Here is a 16,088-nt window from a genome sequence, read left to right as displayed (position 1 = left end):
CAGTGGTGTTGGTGTTGATGACGGTTGTTCAAGTTTGGTGGTGGTGGCGGTAAATATTGATGAAGGTGGTGGGTCGGAATTAGCGAGATTTAGTATTGATGGTGATGATGATTGTGATAGTTCTGAGATTCAGTTGTGGTGGTGGCCTGGTGGGTCAGAGTAGTGAGACTCGGTGGTGATGTCCGACGAATGAGAGAAATAGTGATATGGAAAAAGAAAAAAATATAGTGGTGAAGAAATCCAACGAGAGGGAGAGAAAGATAAAGAAAGAATAGATCAAGCAAAAAAAAGAAAAATCCAATGAGAGAAAAAGAGAGATTTGAGAGAAAAAAGAGACAACGAAGAACTCATGAGTAATGTGGGACAAAAATTGACAAAAACCATATAGCAAATGGACATTGTTTAGTTAATATTATTTTTTTAATTCTTTTTTAGTTTTAGGTTATTTAGTGCATATTCCCTAATTCCTTATAAATTTGTCTTTTGTTTTGAGGATTTCTCATTTTATCAAGTAAAGTTACATGATGTGGATATAGACTGTCTCATATTGTCACAATTTTATTTTCATCTTGCCCACATTGAAATTAGAAAGTGTTATACACTCTTCCGATGGATGTAGATAACTTATTATAATTTATATGAACATTTGTTAAATATCATATTGTAACATACAATAAACAAAACTACAAATAGTATTTTATATTGCACATTATGCATAATTAATCTATATTTCAAAAATAATTAAAATACTATATTTTCTAAAATCAAAACATATTTTAATATAATTTTAGTTAACTTACAAAAATAAAAATTAAAAATGACAATTTCGACTGGTAACCCGTGCAACGCACGGGTCCATATCTAGTTTATATATATATCAGCCTTCAATATTCAATATGTTTTCTTAATCTAGGGGCAAATTCAAAATAATTTTTTGATAGAAAGGTTTTGAGTTCAAATCTTTCAGATGTAAATAATAGCATTTTTCCTTTTTTTTACCGGTTCATTTAATTGTTATGGTTTTCTGTAATTGCTATTATTAGTTGTTGTTGCTAACTATGAAATGAACATGAAATTTTTTTGGATTTGCTCAAAGAAGGGAGACCTAACAATTAGATTTTACAAAGAATCTTTTTTTTTTCTTTTCTGATCAAACAGATTTTATAGAAAACTAACAGAGTTTGTTACAGAGAAGGGCTATTCAAGGAGGCAAGAGCTGCCTTAGCCAAAACATCAGCTAATACATTAGCTTCACGGGGAATAAAAGAGAAAGTACAGGAAACAAAAGAATGACAAAGCAAGGCAATATCATGGAGAATTCCTTGTAGCTCATTCGTAGAGGTCTCTGTATTGAGCAGAGATATGAGGACTTGAGAGTCAGAAAAAACATTGATGGAGGTGACTTCCATTCTAGACGCTGCGGTCAGCGCATACTCCATTGCTAGAGCTTCAGCTGCAAGAGCTGAGGGTGTATAGCGGCGGAAAGCCGACCCCGATGGATAACTCTATGAACTTGATTTTTGAAAATCCATCCCATACCACATGAGCCAGAGGACGCATTCCAGGCCGTGTCTGTAAAACAGAGCAGGACCTCACCAGGAGGTAATGCTTGTGAAGAATCCTCAATACGAGGTAGAGCGAGAGTAGCATCCTCAATAAGAGGTACGGGGATCAAACTAGCCTCAGTAGGAGGTACATTTGTGGTTCTGCAACGTTGTGGAGTCTTCAAGATTAGTTGTGCTGCTTGCCATTCCTTGGCTGCTACAATGGCCTTTGTAATTGTCTACTCTTCTGTAATAATACGGTTTTCAAAGATCAATAGATTGCGTGACTTCCAGAGAAACCATAAGATCCAATGGTAAAGAGAGGAGTGAGCAATGCCACAAAGGAGCATTGGAGCAAAATATGCAGAAAATCTATATGTAAACTATAACACAATCAATCATCTACGGTAATGGGGTTCCCCGTGAACATATTTTTATTTTTGGGGCTACTTTAGTAGTTTAGATAAATATAGGGATTTATCGTAATATCGATATTTTGGTGGGGTTTTTACTTATATAAGCCTCGTGTCATATTCACGAGCCGTATAAAAATTGTTTCTTTGATTTTTCTTCTCTGCTTTTTTTTTTTTTGCTTTCGTCTTCGGGAGAGAGAGAGAGAGAGAGAGAAATTTGGTTGTTTGTTGACGAAGCTTCTTCGGTCTCTCTTCTCCGTCTTTCGATTGTCAACGCGGCTTTCATCTTCAATTTTCTTTCTATTTTAGCAGAACATTCTCCAGCTTCAAATACTGTATCATCCGATCAATCAATCATCATGGCTAGCTCTGGAAACAAGAACATCAACGCCAAATTGGTCAGTTTTAGCATTCTGGGTTTTGTTTATCCTTCGAATGATGATCGTGAATTTAAGAGAATTATGATAAGATGGTTTCTGTTTCCAATTTGGGGGAATTTTGAACCGAATTTTCTGATCCGAAATCTAATCGTTTCAGAAATCGCATGTTTTAAAACTAGGGTTTGGAGTAAAAATTGTAGATTTCTTGGATTATCCGATCTGGTTTAGGGTTCTAAGGAGTCAGCTAATTAGTATGAATTAATGGTTTATCCTGAAATCAATTTTGTGTTATGTAACACTGTCTTTAGCTTCTTTTGTTGCATCTTTACATCATTTAGTTTATAATGTTTTACTTATTTGATGCACTATGGAGCACTGGATATTAAGACTTTCTTGTGGATTGATGCTTGTGGACATATTTAGAATCTAAGCTCATCTTTAAGTAGCAGAAGAAAAATCCGTTTTGTTTCTTTATTTTGTATTGGTGGTTAAGTTCTTCAGGTGTTACTAGGAGACGTTGGAGCTGGAAAATCAAGTCTTGTGCTGCGTTTTGTTAAAGATCAGTTTGTTGAATTCCAGGTTGGTGGTGGCATTTTTCTCCTGTGATCTTGTTAGAGATTTTGTTCTCATTCCTACAACCATAATGATATTCGTTGTGTTGTAGGAATCAACCATAGGTGCAGCTTTTTTCTCTCAAACATTGGCTGTGAATGACGCGACTGTGAAGTTTGAGATATGGGATACAGCTGGTCAGGAACGGTACCATAGCTTGGCTCCAATGTACTACAGGGGTGCAGCTGCTGCTATTATTGTCTTTGACATTACAAATCAAGTAGGAACTCACAATCCTTGTGCTTTGGTCAAGAATGCACTAACTTACTGATCACCTGTGGACTTTAGTGGTAGTTTTTAGGTATTCTTAACTTTTGTTTTTCTATCGCCACAGGCGTCATTTGAGAGGGCGAAGAAATGGGTTCAAGAACTGCAGGCACAAGGTATGGAATAGCTGACTTTTATGATTCCTACTTTCTGATAGTTGGTGTGGTTTATTTTGTATCATTATATGTTAATGTGGATTTTGTTTTCATGTGAATAGGTAACCCTAATATGGTCATGGCTCTTGCTGGAAACAAAGCTGATTTATTAGATGCAAGGAAGGTGTCTGCAGAGGTAAACCAAATCTTCCCTTCCTGTTCTGTCTGATTTTGCTTTGCTAATGCCAAAAATCTTTGAGATTAAATTTGACTGGTGCCCGTAAAATCTTCTATTACAGTCCCTGCGAGTTGTGTTGTTAAGTAGTTCTCGATATTGTCCTTTGCAGGAGGCAGAGATATATGCTCAAGAGAACAGCCTTTTCTTCATGGAAACCTCAGCGAAGACCGCAACAAATGTCAAAGACATATTCTACGAAATCGGTGAGTCATTCTTCCATCAAGAAAGGCATTTCCAACAATTTAATTTTCCACTAAATCCCCTTTCCACTTTTTTTTTTTTTCTTTTATTCAAACCGCTACAGCGAAAAGGCTACCGCGTGTACAGCCAGCTGAAAACCCGACAGGAATGGTTCTCCCAAATGGACCAGGGGCTACAGCAGTGAGTTCATCGTGTTGTGCTTAGTTTCGTACCTTAAGAGAGATCTCTTTTGGTTAGTCGCATAGTAGAGAACATCGAGACTTTATGTGTTTGCTTCGTCTTTGTTACTTTACTTTTCTTGCATTGACAACAACAACAGTGTATATCATGATGATACTTCTGCCTTTGTGGAATATGAAGATATTTGTATTTGGAGAGATTTATTTGGATCTCTTTTGTAATTAGATATCATAACTTAGTGTGTGCACTTTATCAAAAAAGAAAAATGTGCTTCCATCTTTCGTTTATGTTTTAAGTGAATGCTCAGAGTTAATAGATTGTATCAATTACTAAGATTTTGTTTTTAAAAAACATTTTTGACCAATAATTTAGTAGAAAAAGGTCTGTTTTGCCTACTTGGAGATAATAGACATTTGGATGCTCTATTTAATGGTACAAGACTATGGTTCATGTAACTGAATACGTGATGTCAGAATTTGGAAGAACAAATTCGAGGAGATACAATTCAATTTGGGTAAAGAGAGATGGTAACAAGCCAGCTGATATTCTTGCTAACCAAAGGTGTTTTTTTTTCTTTTTTTTTTCTCATTATCCAATTTTTTCCAAAACAAATATGATCAAACCTGAGGACTTTGACAGCAAAATATCAAACCAAAAGCAATCGAAGTTGTTCAAATATTATCATTCAAGTTGAAAACAGTTTGATAACGTTTCCCTGAGATCAAGCCTCTACAAGTTTCAGACGCGGAACAACATTCATGGACTGGAGTTCCTGTTACCACGTAATGCACAGAACGAGTTAAGAAACAACAAAAACAAGCCAGAAGAAAAATATAAGAATATAATTTTTTTAAGTGTGTCATTAGACCTATCACAAACCAGTAAAACCGAAAACATCAAGTGATTCTTACTTATTTAGGAAGAAATTTGTATCCAAAGATCAAATTATTTTATCATTTCCAAATGGGACTAAGAAGAGAGTTTCAATTTGAGCAGTGGATCAATGGTTTTACCTGGAATAGTAGCTTGCATGCATATGGGAGTTTCATAGTAGCAATGTTATCGCCATTTTTACATGTTGAACAAACTGCTTTTTTAAGCTTGTAATTGTAATATCCCAACAAACCACAAGCTCTGCAAACCTGCATTTAAACGTGAAATAGTGTATCAAAAATAGTTGGCGTTCTACCCGTTTCCAAGATATAAAAGATTACCCCGTTCGATGTTGATATCTTTGATACAATGTCAGCGAGACAGAAGTTGCAATGATTTCGCAGAATTTGACACTTATCAAAACAGTACATTATGATCTCATTACCTGAACTTCAAAAGGATCACTAGAAATCATGAGCCGCTCGTAGATCAACATGCTGGCCCCATAAGCAATAAGACAATCTCGTTCCATTTCTCCCACTCTTAAACCTGGAACAGTATTAGAGATACAATTGAGAAGAGAACAACAGATAAATTCTGTTAAAGATACGATTGCAAAGAGAAGCAAGAGGCACATACCTCCATTCTTAGATTTCCCTTCAGTAGGCTGTCTTGTCATCATGACACGTGGTCCACTCCCTCGCGCATGCATCTTGTCCAAAACCTATTTAGCAAAAGTACAGAAACGAGAATTTCTGTTTACTTGTCCGAAAAACAGAATAAAATGGTCCAAATAGATAAGAGGAACCTCACCATGTGTTTCAATTTCTGGTAATATATCGGCCCCATAAAGATGTATGCTTCCAATGGCTCGCCACTGAGACCTGCAAGACGCTCAAGATCGACAGGTTGATGTACAAAGAAAGAATCATGAGCTATATAGCTTTGGAATAAGAATGAATATGTCCGAGTGTTAAAAATGTCAAAATGATAATGCCTTGGTTCATTTGAGTAAATCCTAAACGACTTAGTATTTGAAGAATTTAACAACACATACTAAAATGAAATTTAACATATGATGATTGCACATTTTGAAATGTGTACAAATTCACAATGAAGTACCTGAGTATAACAAGTCCTTCCCACTGTATGAAAACCCTTTATCCACAAGGGTCTTACTGAAATGATAATAGACAGACATTAAATGCCAAAAAGAAGAGTTTATTTATGGAAGAAGAAACTTCATACTTAAGAGAGAAAAGAGTACCTTATAGTCTCAACCTTGTCAGCATGACCACTTCTTTCTCCAAAAGCACTACCATAATGAAATCTACCACACGAAACGCCAGCCTTGCTTCCAAGGAGTTCAATCATCTTACCAACTGTCATACGACTGTGACAAGAAATATGTTAATACATTCGTCAGTTTTAATACAAAATCTCAAGTAATCAAGAACTTCAGATGAAACTTGAAAATTTTGGACCAAAGGGATGAGAACATATAACTGTTGCTTCAAGTTGGGTACCAAAACAGATTCTAAGATTTTGTGCTAACTGGAAATCCATTGTTCCTTGTTTGTTACATCGAAAAGATTCTTATAGTTAAGGCACCCTGACAATAACAAATGAAGCAAAACCTCCACACAAAAGACCCCAAATACACCTACCTCCACAAAAAAGGCCCCAAATACACACCCACACAATCGTACACAAATGAAGGATGTTTTTTTTTTTTTTTGGCTCCACGTTATAAAAGGGTATCTACATGCACAGATAAATAGAGACAAATCTTAAAAGGTATATTTTCTGACCTTGGAAACCCATGAGGATTCATGATCAAATCAGGGCAAATTCCAAGCTCAGAAAATGGAAAATCTTCTTGCTGAATAATTGTACCACATACACCTTTCTGCCCATGCCTACTGCTGAATTTGTCGCCAAGCTATAAAAAAGCCAGAACAAGACATGAGTAACACTGCAGAACATGAGGCCTAAGGCCTAGGGCTAGATACATAACAGTATTAAAGACAAAAATTCTCACCTCTGGTCGACGAGTATGTCGTATGATATATTTGATGCATAAACTGCCACTCTTATCAGAACAGAGAGCAACTCTATCGACCACTTGCGTCTCCCCTTCAGGACCTTTAAAAAACTCTCTGGCCGGACGGTATTGACTGAAAATTACACAACGAATTGTTCATCTGTGATTACAGTTTTAAGAAACAATTATGATCATATACTTTGAAAAGTTTATTGGATACCTATCAGATAGCGGGGATGTAATCTTATCTCTTGTTGTGCACACAGGGATTTGTTTATATATATAAACATCATTCGGTCTGATAATTTCCCCTGGAGAAGCAATTCCATCATCATCCAGTATCTTGAAAGGAAAAAATAATTAACATGAAAAAGTATTCAACATGTATTAGCAGAGGGAAAGGCCACAGTCAAATAAATAAAAAAATAAACCACCAAAAAGAACAAAGAGAAGGAAAATGCCCATGTTCAGACACTCTCACTAGTCATTTGGATAAGCAGAATTAAGAATTTTCTCATCTTCAGATTCAGAAGAGGAGGGTTTATGCCAGTTCTGTCATAATTTCTAGGCAGTCATATTTTTGTTAATGGAGCGTCTATTTTGAGAAAAAACAGTAACTATTTCAAATAAGCAACAACCATATTGTGCTTGCTCCCTCTGATGGTGCAGTCTGAAAATGTATTTTGTGCTCAATGGATTACCTAGGGCTGTTTCCACATCATCTAAAAATCCGGAAGGAATTTGCATTTGCAACAACGCTAATTCTCAAAGATGCCATTTAAAAAGAAAATTGACTTGCACAAGTCTTACGATAGGGGCATATGCATTCAAAATGTACTACCTGCATCTTTTCTGCATCTGGGCCTGTTCTTTGTGGCATGAGTATTCTGTCTACTGTACCGTTTTCATACTTCTGGCATGTAGCAACAATTCTGTTTCACAAAACAACACAACACGAGAAGCAATAATTAATGTAATAGACGATCTTTCAAAGCAAACGACTGTGCCTCAAATAGAAATCCATTACACACTTTTTCATAACAATGCAGCGGCCAAAACCACGATCCAAGGAAGATTTGTTCATCACTATTGCATCCTCTATGTCATATCCAGAATTACTCATAACAGCAACTGTTGCATTTTGACCTGCTCCAAGTTTATCGTATCCAACCTGTTAACAAGCATAATTTATTAGTTCCATATTATTAACACATTCCTATTAGAGTAAAGTAACTTACCAATTCAATTGTCCTTGTTGTCAACAGGGGTCGCTGAGGATACACTAATAGGTAAAGCAATGTGTCCATCCGGTTTAACTAAATATAAAGATTATAAAAGCAAACTCAGTGTCCGAGAGATAGCAAGATATACTGAAACACAATGCAAGATGATACAGGTGTTAAAGTATTTAGACTTCACATAACCAAAGCAAGACCTGAGATAGCATAATAGGCAACAATTTATCTAATCACACCAAAACTGGAAAGCAATACGATTTGCCTCAATGTAAATGATATGAAAGGCATAAATGGGCTTGCCTGGTTGTAAGCAATATTTCCCATAGCTTGTTTCCCCATAGCACACTGCACAAAATGTAACAGGACTAAGAACGAAATGCAAACCAACAGAAATTGGAGCTGCTTATGTCAGATTGTCTAGAAACACAAACCTGATACGTATTTCTAGGTGACTGATTATGGTGAGGGTAAGGAATAAGACCAGCAACAACACCTAAGATGGTGAAAGGTTCAATCTCAATGTGGGTTGTGTCTGCCTTTATCTTAGCAGCTTCTGCTCCTTCATCCAGTTCCGTAGTGGCTTCACTTTCATATAAAGCGATCTTAAGACAAGGAAAAAGAGCAGTTTATCATTTTAGGCTGCCTAGGGTGCAATATAATATAACACATCTAGAAAATATGGAGACTGAGACGAACCAATGCATTGTTTTCCTCATTGACATCAAGATACTCGATCAAACCGTCACGAATAAAGTCATCAAAAGTGCGAACCCCATCCTTCAAGAAAATACATATCAGTCAGCCAATGTATTTAACTCATACCACTAAGACCAAGTATGCATGAATCTGGGAAAATATAACACATGTACCTGTAATTCCTTCATGTGGTGTTGTTTAACTCTTGATATTCCTTTATCGGCTATAACAAGTGGACGACAAACCCGCCCACCATCAGATGCAACGTAAACACAATGCTGATAAACATTTTCTCTTCAGAGTCAGTGTCAGTTAACATTTGTGAATTCATAAAAAAAAAATTGGCAGGAATTTCAGCAACCATCTACAAAGTTGTAGCTTTTATAATTGACATCCTTAGCTGTATTTCTACTCCAAAATCACCAAAAGGGGGCTACTGAAGACTCTACAAATTAATTAATGTAGCTTCCACGGTCTATTCTCAATTCAGAAATCTTAATCTTTATTTCTAGCTATACCAATCCTTATAAACAAATACAAAGCTTAAATAGTTATGCACAAAAACATAACCGAATAGATAATTTGGGTTTTGCTTGATGGACGAATGAACATAAGCTATAAGGTGCACAATGCAAAACTTAGATACCCAAAAAACTAATCGGTGAAATACCTGCTTTTCGTTTGTGAACACACTGACAAACTCGCCAATTTTTCCAGCTCTACGCAGCCTTCTAAGTGAATTGGCGAAGTACTGAAACAAAAGAAACTCGTGAAGAGGTGTAAATATGTGTATTGTGCTTGTTGTAAAACCGTGCCTTTATATATAGTACCTGTGGCCTTCTATGTTTGCCAAGTATTAGCCCATTCAATATGACCAAAAATGAGTCCGGAGTATGCAGCTCCTCTGCTGATAATACTTCCAGATCTGTAACACCCAATTTGTAGCACTGTTTCCAGAAAATTAATTCAAACACAGATTCAGTACTAAATTGACAAAAATCCATCTATGACTAGCAGAAGATAATGAGAAAGTGTAGTGTGGTTCCGGCGGTATCCTTCTCAAATCCATAGGAAAGGCGATTAATGCTAATAAATGTACTACATGAGCAAAAAAAAAAATAGCAAACCATACCATAGCAACCAATGGGCCTTCCTCTTCATCCGTTGTGACATGAGTCATTAAAGCCAAGTTCTTGACAAGCCCACAAGATTCGCCTTCTGGGGTATCACATGGGCAGAGCATGCCCCACTTGCTCAAGTCACAATACCAAAAATCAGATTAAATGATACTTCAAATGAAAGCAGTAGTTTTCTTTACAAATTTCAGCAGGCTGATAAAGAAAGTATCATTACCTGGCTGGGTTGCAATGATCTAGGCCCACTTACTTTTCTTGACTTTTCAAATTGTGGTGAAATTTTCGTGATAAACCCCAAGCTCCCGATAAAAGATAACCTTGTTAAGACCTATATGAAAAAATTTCTTTGAGAGTGATGTAGCGTGAAGGAGGCTAAAGACATACACACACATGTATATAGAGAGTGAGACTGACCTGTGTCATGCCTTTTCTATGCATTCTGAACCTTTTAATATCGAAGTTTCCCGTTGAAAGGGTTCTTTCTAGTCCTACAGAAATAGTGTTTTGACTGTCTCCAGTAGTAAGATACTATGAGCACACCACAAGAGAAAATTGAAGTTTTACTATCAGATATTTGACTACAGTAACTATTTCTGAAAATCTACTAAGGGAAATGTTATTCTAAGGGAAAAGCTACAGAAGCAATAAAAAAAATTGTTGCAATTCAAGTTGCAATGGAATATCCAAGGGAAATATAAGTTAATAAAGCAAGTGGTAAACGGCATAATAACACCTAGTTAATAATGAGCTCATTGCAAACAGAAATATTTTTTAGATTACTTGGGAACACAAAATAAAATCTGAACCAGCAGGGAAATGTATTTCTACACTTACCTGAGAAAAATCAAATCGGCTAGCCCGGCTTGGTTTTGAAAGAATAGCATCTACTTTTTTAATGGCCTCACTGAGCATCGTTTTGAACAAATCCTGTAGCAGGAGAGGGAGGGAAATAATAGGTAAGGACTAGAAAAAATCTTACAAAAAAAGGAAGAGAAAGTACTGTGCTTGGTGATATGTTTCAGCGACACCTCAAAGAGAAGAGACATTAGTTGTCCAGATAACTCCAACCGCTTGTTACCAACATAATCCTACAAGAAGACGCACACTTGAGAACATACGTTGCCAGCAATATGAACTTTCGAGTTACAGTAAGACTTGTCTATCCTTAGTTCATTGACTAACAAGTTAGCCATCATAATGAGTTGAAGTCTTAGATATTATTGGCTCCTCTAAGAGACGGCCAAGACATTTTGTAAGCCATTTCAGCATATCCCTCCCTTTTTTCAATTGGCTAATCTAAGTATCTATCATGTCATACAGAAATAATCCTAACAGAAAATAACCAGACTTCAAATATATTTTCAAGTACAAAAAAAAAAAATATTCCAGATAGAAGGTCATCATATTACCTTGTCATCCATCGAATCTTTGTTTAACATTGCTTCAATCATTCGTCTCAACATCACGCCAACATAGAAACATTTTTGACGAAAATTGTTGTCACGCACCTTAAGGAGAAGAACATAGCAGTAAGAGCAAAGGTTAACAAATTTTAAAACCAAAAGAAATTAAGATACTTACAGGTACATGCGCAAGGAATAAATCTCTGAGGATGTATAGAGCTCTTCCATCCTAGTAAATCATTTAAATATACAATGCTGAGTTTTCACTTAGCAAGAAAACTTTCACATCCAAATTTGCAGTGCCAAAAACATATTATCCATCTTTATAAAGTTGAACAAGAGAGTGTAAAAGTGGAATAAAGAATGAATACCTTTTCAGGTGGAGGTCCGTATGATGTTTTTTTCACCTACAGTAATAAACAGATAAAAGAATATGTCACAAATTTCTTGCTGCAAACTGACAAAAGTCAAAATCTATTGTTAATCTCAACATAACCTGATAGTCTACTTTTCTGTTCAGTGTGTTTATTACTCAATGGAAGACAACAACACGGAAATAAATTGCAGACTTACTCTCAATACATCACAGAATGAGGTGGAAGGAACTAATTATACACCAGAAAGTGTATGACAGATTTCTTTCAGTAGAGTGAGATATGAGCTATGGTCTTTTTAACAATAGAAAGAGCTCTTTTTCAACAGGGAAGTAAAATCTTTTCTGGGTTTTAGATAATTTTTGAAGTAGACGATATGTGTTCACTACAACCATTGAACAGAAAAACTATTAAATGACTCTGTAAGATAACTAAACACTGCACCTTTGCCTCAAGATAGTCCAGTGCTTGTTTTTGTGTATTCACACCTTCACTAACACACTCCTGAAATTAAATAAGCATTTTGAGAGATAAATATGATGCTTCAGAGATCAAGGCTCGTCAGAACCCAAAGGATGAACAAAATGGCACGGAAGAATAAGAAAAAGGACTAGCTAAGAAATTGGTTTCGTATAGCAAGTTCTTTTGTGAGCCATGGGTAAATGATACTCACACATCACCTATAACTTTCAATAGCTAGAGCAAGAGAGAGAACCATTTATTTTCCGAATGTCAAAGCAAAACCTTCCATTCTAAGAGCCATAGCAGTGGCTTTGATAACTTTATGCATCACCAACCGACTCATAAGTGCATCAGACGTGATCAATATGCATGGTATCAGATTTAAATATCATTATTTATGTATTATGAAATTTTTATTGGCAACACGTTAGTATTGGGAGTTGAGTTTAAAAATCAGACATTCAACTTCCTAACTAAAATTTGGAGAACAAAACAATCAACCACAAGGATCGCTGCTTCGTAGTTTACTTTCGCAAATGAAAGAGATTCAAAAATTCATATGACGAACATTTACATCCATATACTACAGCTGCTTCTAGATCTAGAGTTATTATAAATTGAAAGGTTCACTCAAACACCAGTATCATTACGAAAAGACCATAAATTAGACACAAGATCAAAAGCAGGGGGCTATAATACTTGCCTCAATAGAAGGTAAGAGTGATGCGCTAAAACGGGGATCCCTTCCAACCATTTGTACAATCTCTTGGTCGCTCTCCATTCCCATAGCTTTTAGGACAATTACAATTGGAATCTATGACAAAATAACATGCTCAGCCAATGGAATCCAACACCGAAAGATCTACAATTAAAGCGGAGATAATGTATCTACACCTTTTTTACAAATTGATGAAGAAATAAATATATCTTCTCCTTTTCCATCTGAATAACTGTTTTGCTTTTCGTCATTTCAGTGCTGCTTGTGACAGATGCATTTATGCTGAAAATAAGTAGTAAAAGAAAGAGAGTAAATAGTAAAATTGATAATTGGATTGCGGGTGGGTAAATAATGAAAGAATACTGCTGAAGAATGACACAATGATTTTGCTTGACAATTAATGTATATGGGGATGCTAGCCATCAATACCACAGGGACCAAAATACTGTAAGAGATCACTTACTTCCCTTTTTTATCAGAATCAATAATAATTCTGTTCTTCGAAAGTTGTTCTTGTATCAACAACACCTGAAATGAACATCAAACACCAACACGCGCAATGGCATGGCTTCAGGTCACGTAAAAAGGAAAGGATTCAATGACAAATCGGATAACTGTGTTGACAGAAAAAAACTAAAAACCGAAATACGCCAATTAGAACGAGAACGGTGTTGAACAGTTAAATAAACACACAATCAAGTCTGAACTAAAGAGATGCAACAACACACAACATATAACCACAAAGTCAAAGTGCGGACTACTAGGCAATCTATAGACTCCATAAGATAGCTGCAAGTAGATTGTATATATGAAGTATGAAGTATCACCTTCTCAGTTCCTTTGATGACGAAGTATCCTCCAGGATCAAGAGGGCACTCACCTAGAATCCAAATGAAATACAATAAATATGATGAACAAGAAGATGTAATGCTTGAAATAAAGGAACAATACAAACCCAATCTTGCAAGTTCCTCTTCATCTTTTCCATGTAATACACAGCGACAACTCCGCAACATGATAGGCATCCTTCCGATAATAAAATCATTCTGAAATAAAGAAACATCATATTCAGCCTGAATTTCCAATAACCAGCAGTATGTATAATACATTAAAATTTTCATTTACCTTTACACTTGTTGCTTTCTTTCCATGACTGCCGTGAACATATTCTATATTGACATATATTGGAGCAGCATATCTGATAATTACAACAAGAAGTGATAATGCATTTAACAAAGCCAAGAGAAAAAGAAAGTTATTGATGATGTAGAAGAATGCGGAACAACAGAAACAGGTGGAAAATGCAAAAGATTTCACCAAATTCCAACTGTGCAACATATGGTCAAATATCGAACTATAAACACATGATGAATGTAAATAAAAAGAACTCTTTACGTCATGTCTGCTAATCGGCACATGTGCGGATTAATTTCTTCTGATATATTGATGTTCATAATTGACGGTTCACCAACTCTGACGTTCTTAAACCTGCATTAAAACTTGGCTACGAAAGGTTAGTTTAGGAAACAGCAGAAATCCAATAAATAGAACAATCTCAATGTATATATAAATGTTGTACGGTGATTAAAAAAAAAGACTGCAAAAACACCAACGGTTCTACTTACTTATTATGAAATAAAATATCAATATCCATACATGAAGAAATCAAGATTAAAAGATGATAAAAGAAAGTTTAACCTTAGGTAGATTGATGGGTCTGTTACGGATGCAATACGACAATTTGCATGGACAATCTTTTTTATCCCGACATTGATAAAGTAATTGAACGAATCCAGGTGTTGCTTCACAAGTCCTCTCACCTACAAAAACAAGACAATTACACAATCGAAGTATAAATTACCTTTGCAACCAAGATTACATACATTCCAAACATCAAAGACTTTGAAAGTAAACAAACCCAATCGCATAGTTTCAGCTACTCGTATAAAGCAAAAATAAAGACTTTTGTGTTCTGTGTAGTACCTTCAAGAACTCGGGAACGAGCTGGAATTTATCTGCAGTAGACTTGATAGGAGCTGAAAGCTTTTCCTTGTCGATGAAATTATCATCATTGGTCAAGCTGTTTCCATAGAAAGAGTAAAATTAGACAAACATCTAAATAGTTCGATTAAAATCCAAAATCAATGAAGAATTAACAAAAGAAACATACTCTAGATCTTCTTGATCGGGTCCCATCGCTCTTGACTTGCAAATCAGCTGTCAGTTATCTGAAATCCATGGAGAAATATAATTAACATTAACACTGCGTAATCACAAGATTACTAAACCACGAAAACCTAAATTCCTACTAATTATTTTCCAAAATTTCATCAAATTCAATTAAAACACAGAATTTCCCAGAAACATATCGTTTTGAGAATTGAAGACGAAGCATTGTGATTTACAGAGAAGAAACAGTAATATAAGTGAACCTAACGACTCTACGAACACCGGAAATTTGTGCGAGGATTTTTGTGTGATTCGAAAAGGAGATTGAAGATGAAATTCGAAGAAAAAACCTTGAGATTCGAAGGAGATTGAAACCTGGGCTCGATGCTGTCGCTTCGCTGGCTGAAGATTTAACAGTCGGCGACGGTTTAGGGAAGAGGTTTTAGAGACGGCGAAAGAAACGGCGAAAGAAATCGAATTATAGGGTTTTAAATAGTTTTGCGTTTGCGGTTACGTTTGCGTTCGATATATATCCACTTTCCCTAATATTTTTGTAACCTCGATTCGCTTCTAATTTCTAGGCCTGGACATCAAGTCGGTTCGGTTTGTTGGGTTTTCTGATTTGATAAAAAAAAAATCTGATGAATAAATTTGGTTCGCTTGACAAAAAAAAAACATTTTGGATCTGATAAGGTAATATGTAATTGGTTCCATGAGATTATTATCTCTGTCGAAGTGAACCAATCTTGTCGGTTTGAATTAAACCATCTGTCTGGTTTTCAATTTTTTCGTAAAATTTGGTTAATTCAATACATATAAGTTGATTACGTTAATTCAGAATTTCAGTTTGTAAAATAAAATTCAGTATATTTTTTTGTTTTTCTTTTGCCAATAATATTTTTTTTTGTTTAATTAGAAAAAAATGAACCTGATCGGTTTAACGCATCCGACCCAAAACAGAGAAAATCAATTTTTTTCCATGGATTTCAGCTCAAAACCAAAGCAAATTGGCCAAAACTTGGAGCTGGTTTGGTTCAATTCAAAT

General features: G+C 35.7%; 2 protein-coding genes and 1 pseudogene across 5 annotated transcripts; 1 reads left to right on the top strand and 2 right to left on the bottom strand.

Moving 5' to 3' along the window:
• Positions 1-1,184: 1,184 nt before the first annotated feature.
• LOC9301353 lies at positions 1,185-1,894 on the bottom strand (annotated as a pseudogene).
• Positions 1,895-2,092: 198 nt separating this feature from the next.
• LOC9299599 (ras-related protein RABF2a) lies at positions 2,093-4,206 on the top strand. Of its 2 annotated transcripts, XM_021026988.1 has the most exons (7): positions 2,093-2,355; positions 2,839-2,916; positions 3,002-3,169; positions 3,284-3,332; positions 3,434-3,507; positions 3,659-3,752; positions 3,854-4,206. In XM_021026988.1, the coding sequence occupies exons 1-7, from the start codon at positions 2,317-2,319 to the stop codon at positions 3,952-3,954; spliced, it is 603 nt and encodes a 200-aa protein (XP_020882647.1). In that variant the 5' UTR covers positions 2,093-2,316; the 3' UTR covers positions 3,955-4,206. The 2 variants fall into 2 exon arrangements, with proteins under 2 accessions (XP_020882647.1, XP_020882648.1); XM_021026989.1 differs by lacking the exon at positions 2,839-2,916 and having other exon boundaries at positions 2,114-2,355.
• Positions 4,207-4,376: 170 nt separating this feature from the next.
• Positions 4,377-15,531, bottom strand: LOC9301352 (DNA-directed RNA polymerase III subunit 2). Of its 3 annotated transcripts, none has more exons than XM_002863476.2 (39): positions 15,394-15,529; positions 15,045-15,102; positions 14,858-14,954; positions 14,573-14,694; positions 14,270-14,362; positions 14,000-14,072; positions 13,830-13,920; positions 13,702-13,754; positions 13,338-13,402; positions 13,051-13,156; positions 12,860-12,970; positions 12,139-12,198; positions 11,692-11,727; positions 11,499-11,549; positions 11,327-11,425; positions 10,946-11,005; positions 10,752-10,844; positions 10,332-10,445; positions 10,135-10,245; positions 9,914-10,030; positions 9,612-9,728; positions 9,452-9,532; positions 8,955-9,059; positions 8,782-8,862; positions 8,517-8,687; positions 8,386-8,430; positions 8,086-8,163; positions 7,879-8,018; positions 7,689-7,779; positions 7,068-7,189; positions 6,845-6,980; positions 6,615-6,745; positions 6,071-6,196; positions 5,926-5,981; positions 5,617-5,687; positions 5,443-5,527; positions 5,249-5,352; positions 4,944-5,072; positions 4,377-4,702 (listed from the first exon to the last, which is right to left on the bottom strand). In XM_002863476.2, the coding sequence occupies exons 2-39, from the start codon at positions 15,068-15,070 to the stop codon at positions 4,652-4,654; spliced, it is 3,498 nt and encodes a 1,165-aa protein (XP_002863522.1). In that variant the 5' UTR covers positions 15,071-15,102; positions 15,394-15,529; the 3' UTR covers positions 4,377-4,651. The 3 variants fall into 3 exon arrangements, with proteins under 3 accessions (XP_002863522.1, XP_020882644.1, XP_020882646.1); XM_021026985.1 differs by having other exon boundaries at positions 15,419-15,523; XM_021026987.1 differs by lacking the exons at positions 4,377-4,702; positions 4,944-5,072; positions 5,249-5,352; ... (1 more) ...; positions 5,617-5,687; positions 5,926-5,981 and having other exon boundaries at positions 6,179-6,196; positions 7,068-7,158; positions 15,394-15,531.
• Positions 15,532-16,088: the final 557 nt, after the last annotated feature.

This window comes from Arabidopsis lyrata, assembly GCF_000004255.2.
Source record: "Arabidopsis lyrata subsp. lyrata unplaced genomic scaffold ARALYscaffold_8, whole genome shotgun sequence".
Taxonomy (NCBI): Eukaryota; Viridiplantae; Streptophyta; class Magnoliopsida; order Brassicales; family Brassicaceae; genus Arabidopsis; species Arabidopsis lyrata.
The sequence above is the reverse complement of the archived record's forward strand: the minus strand, read 5'-3'. Positions and strand labels throughout refer to the sequence as shown.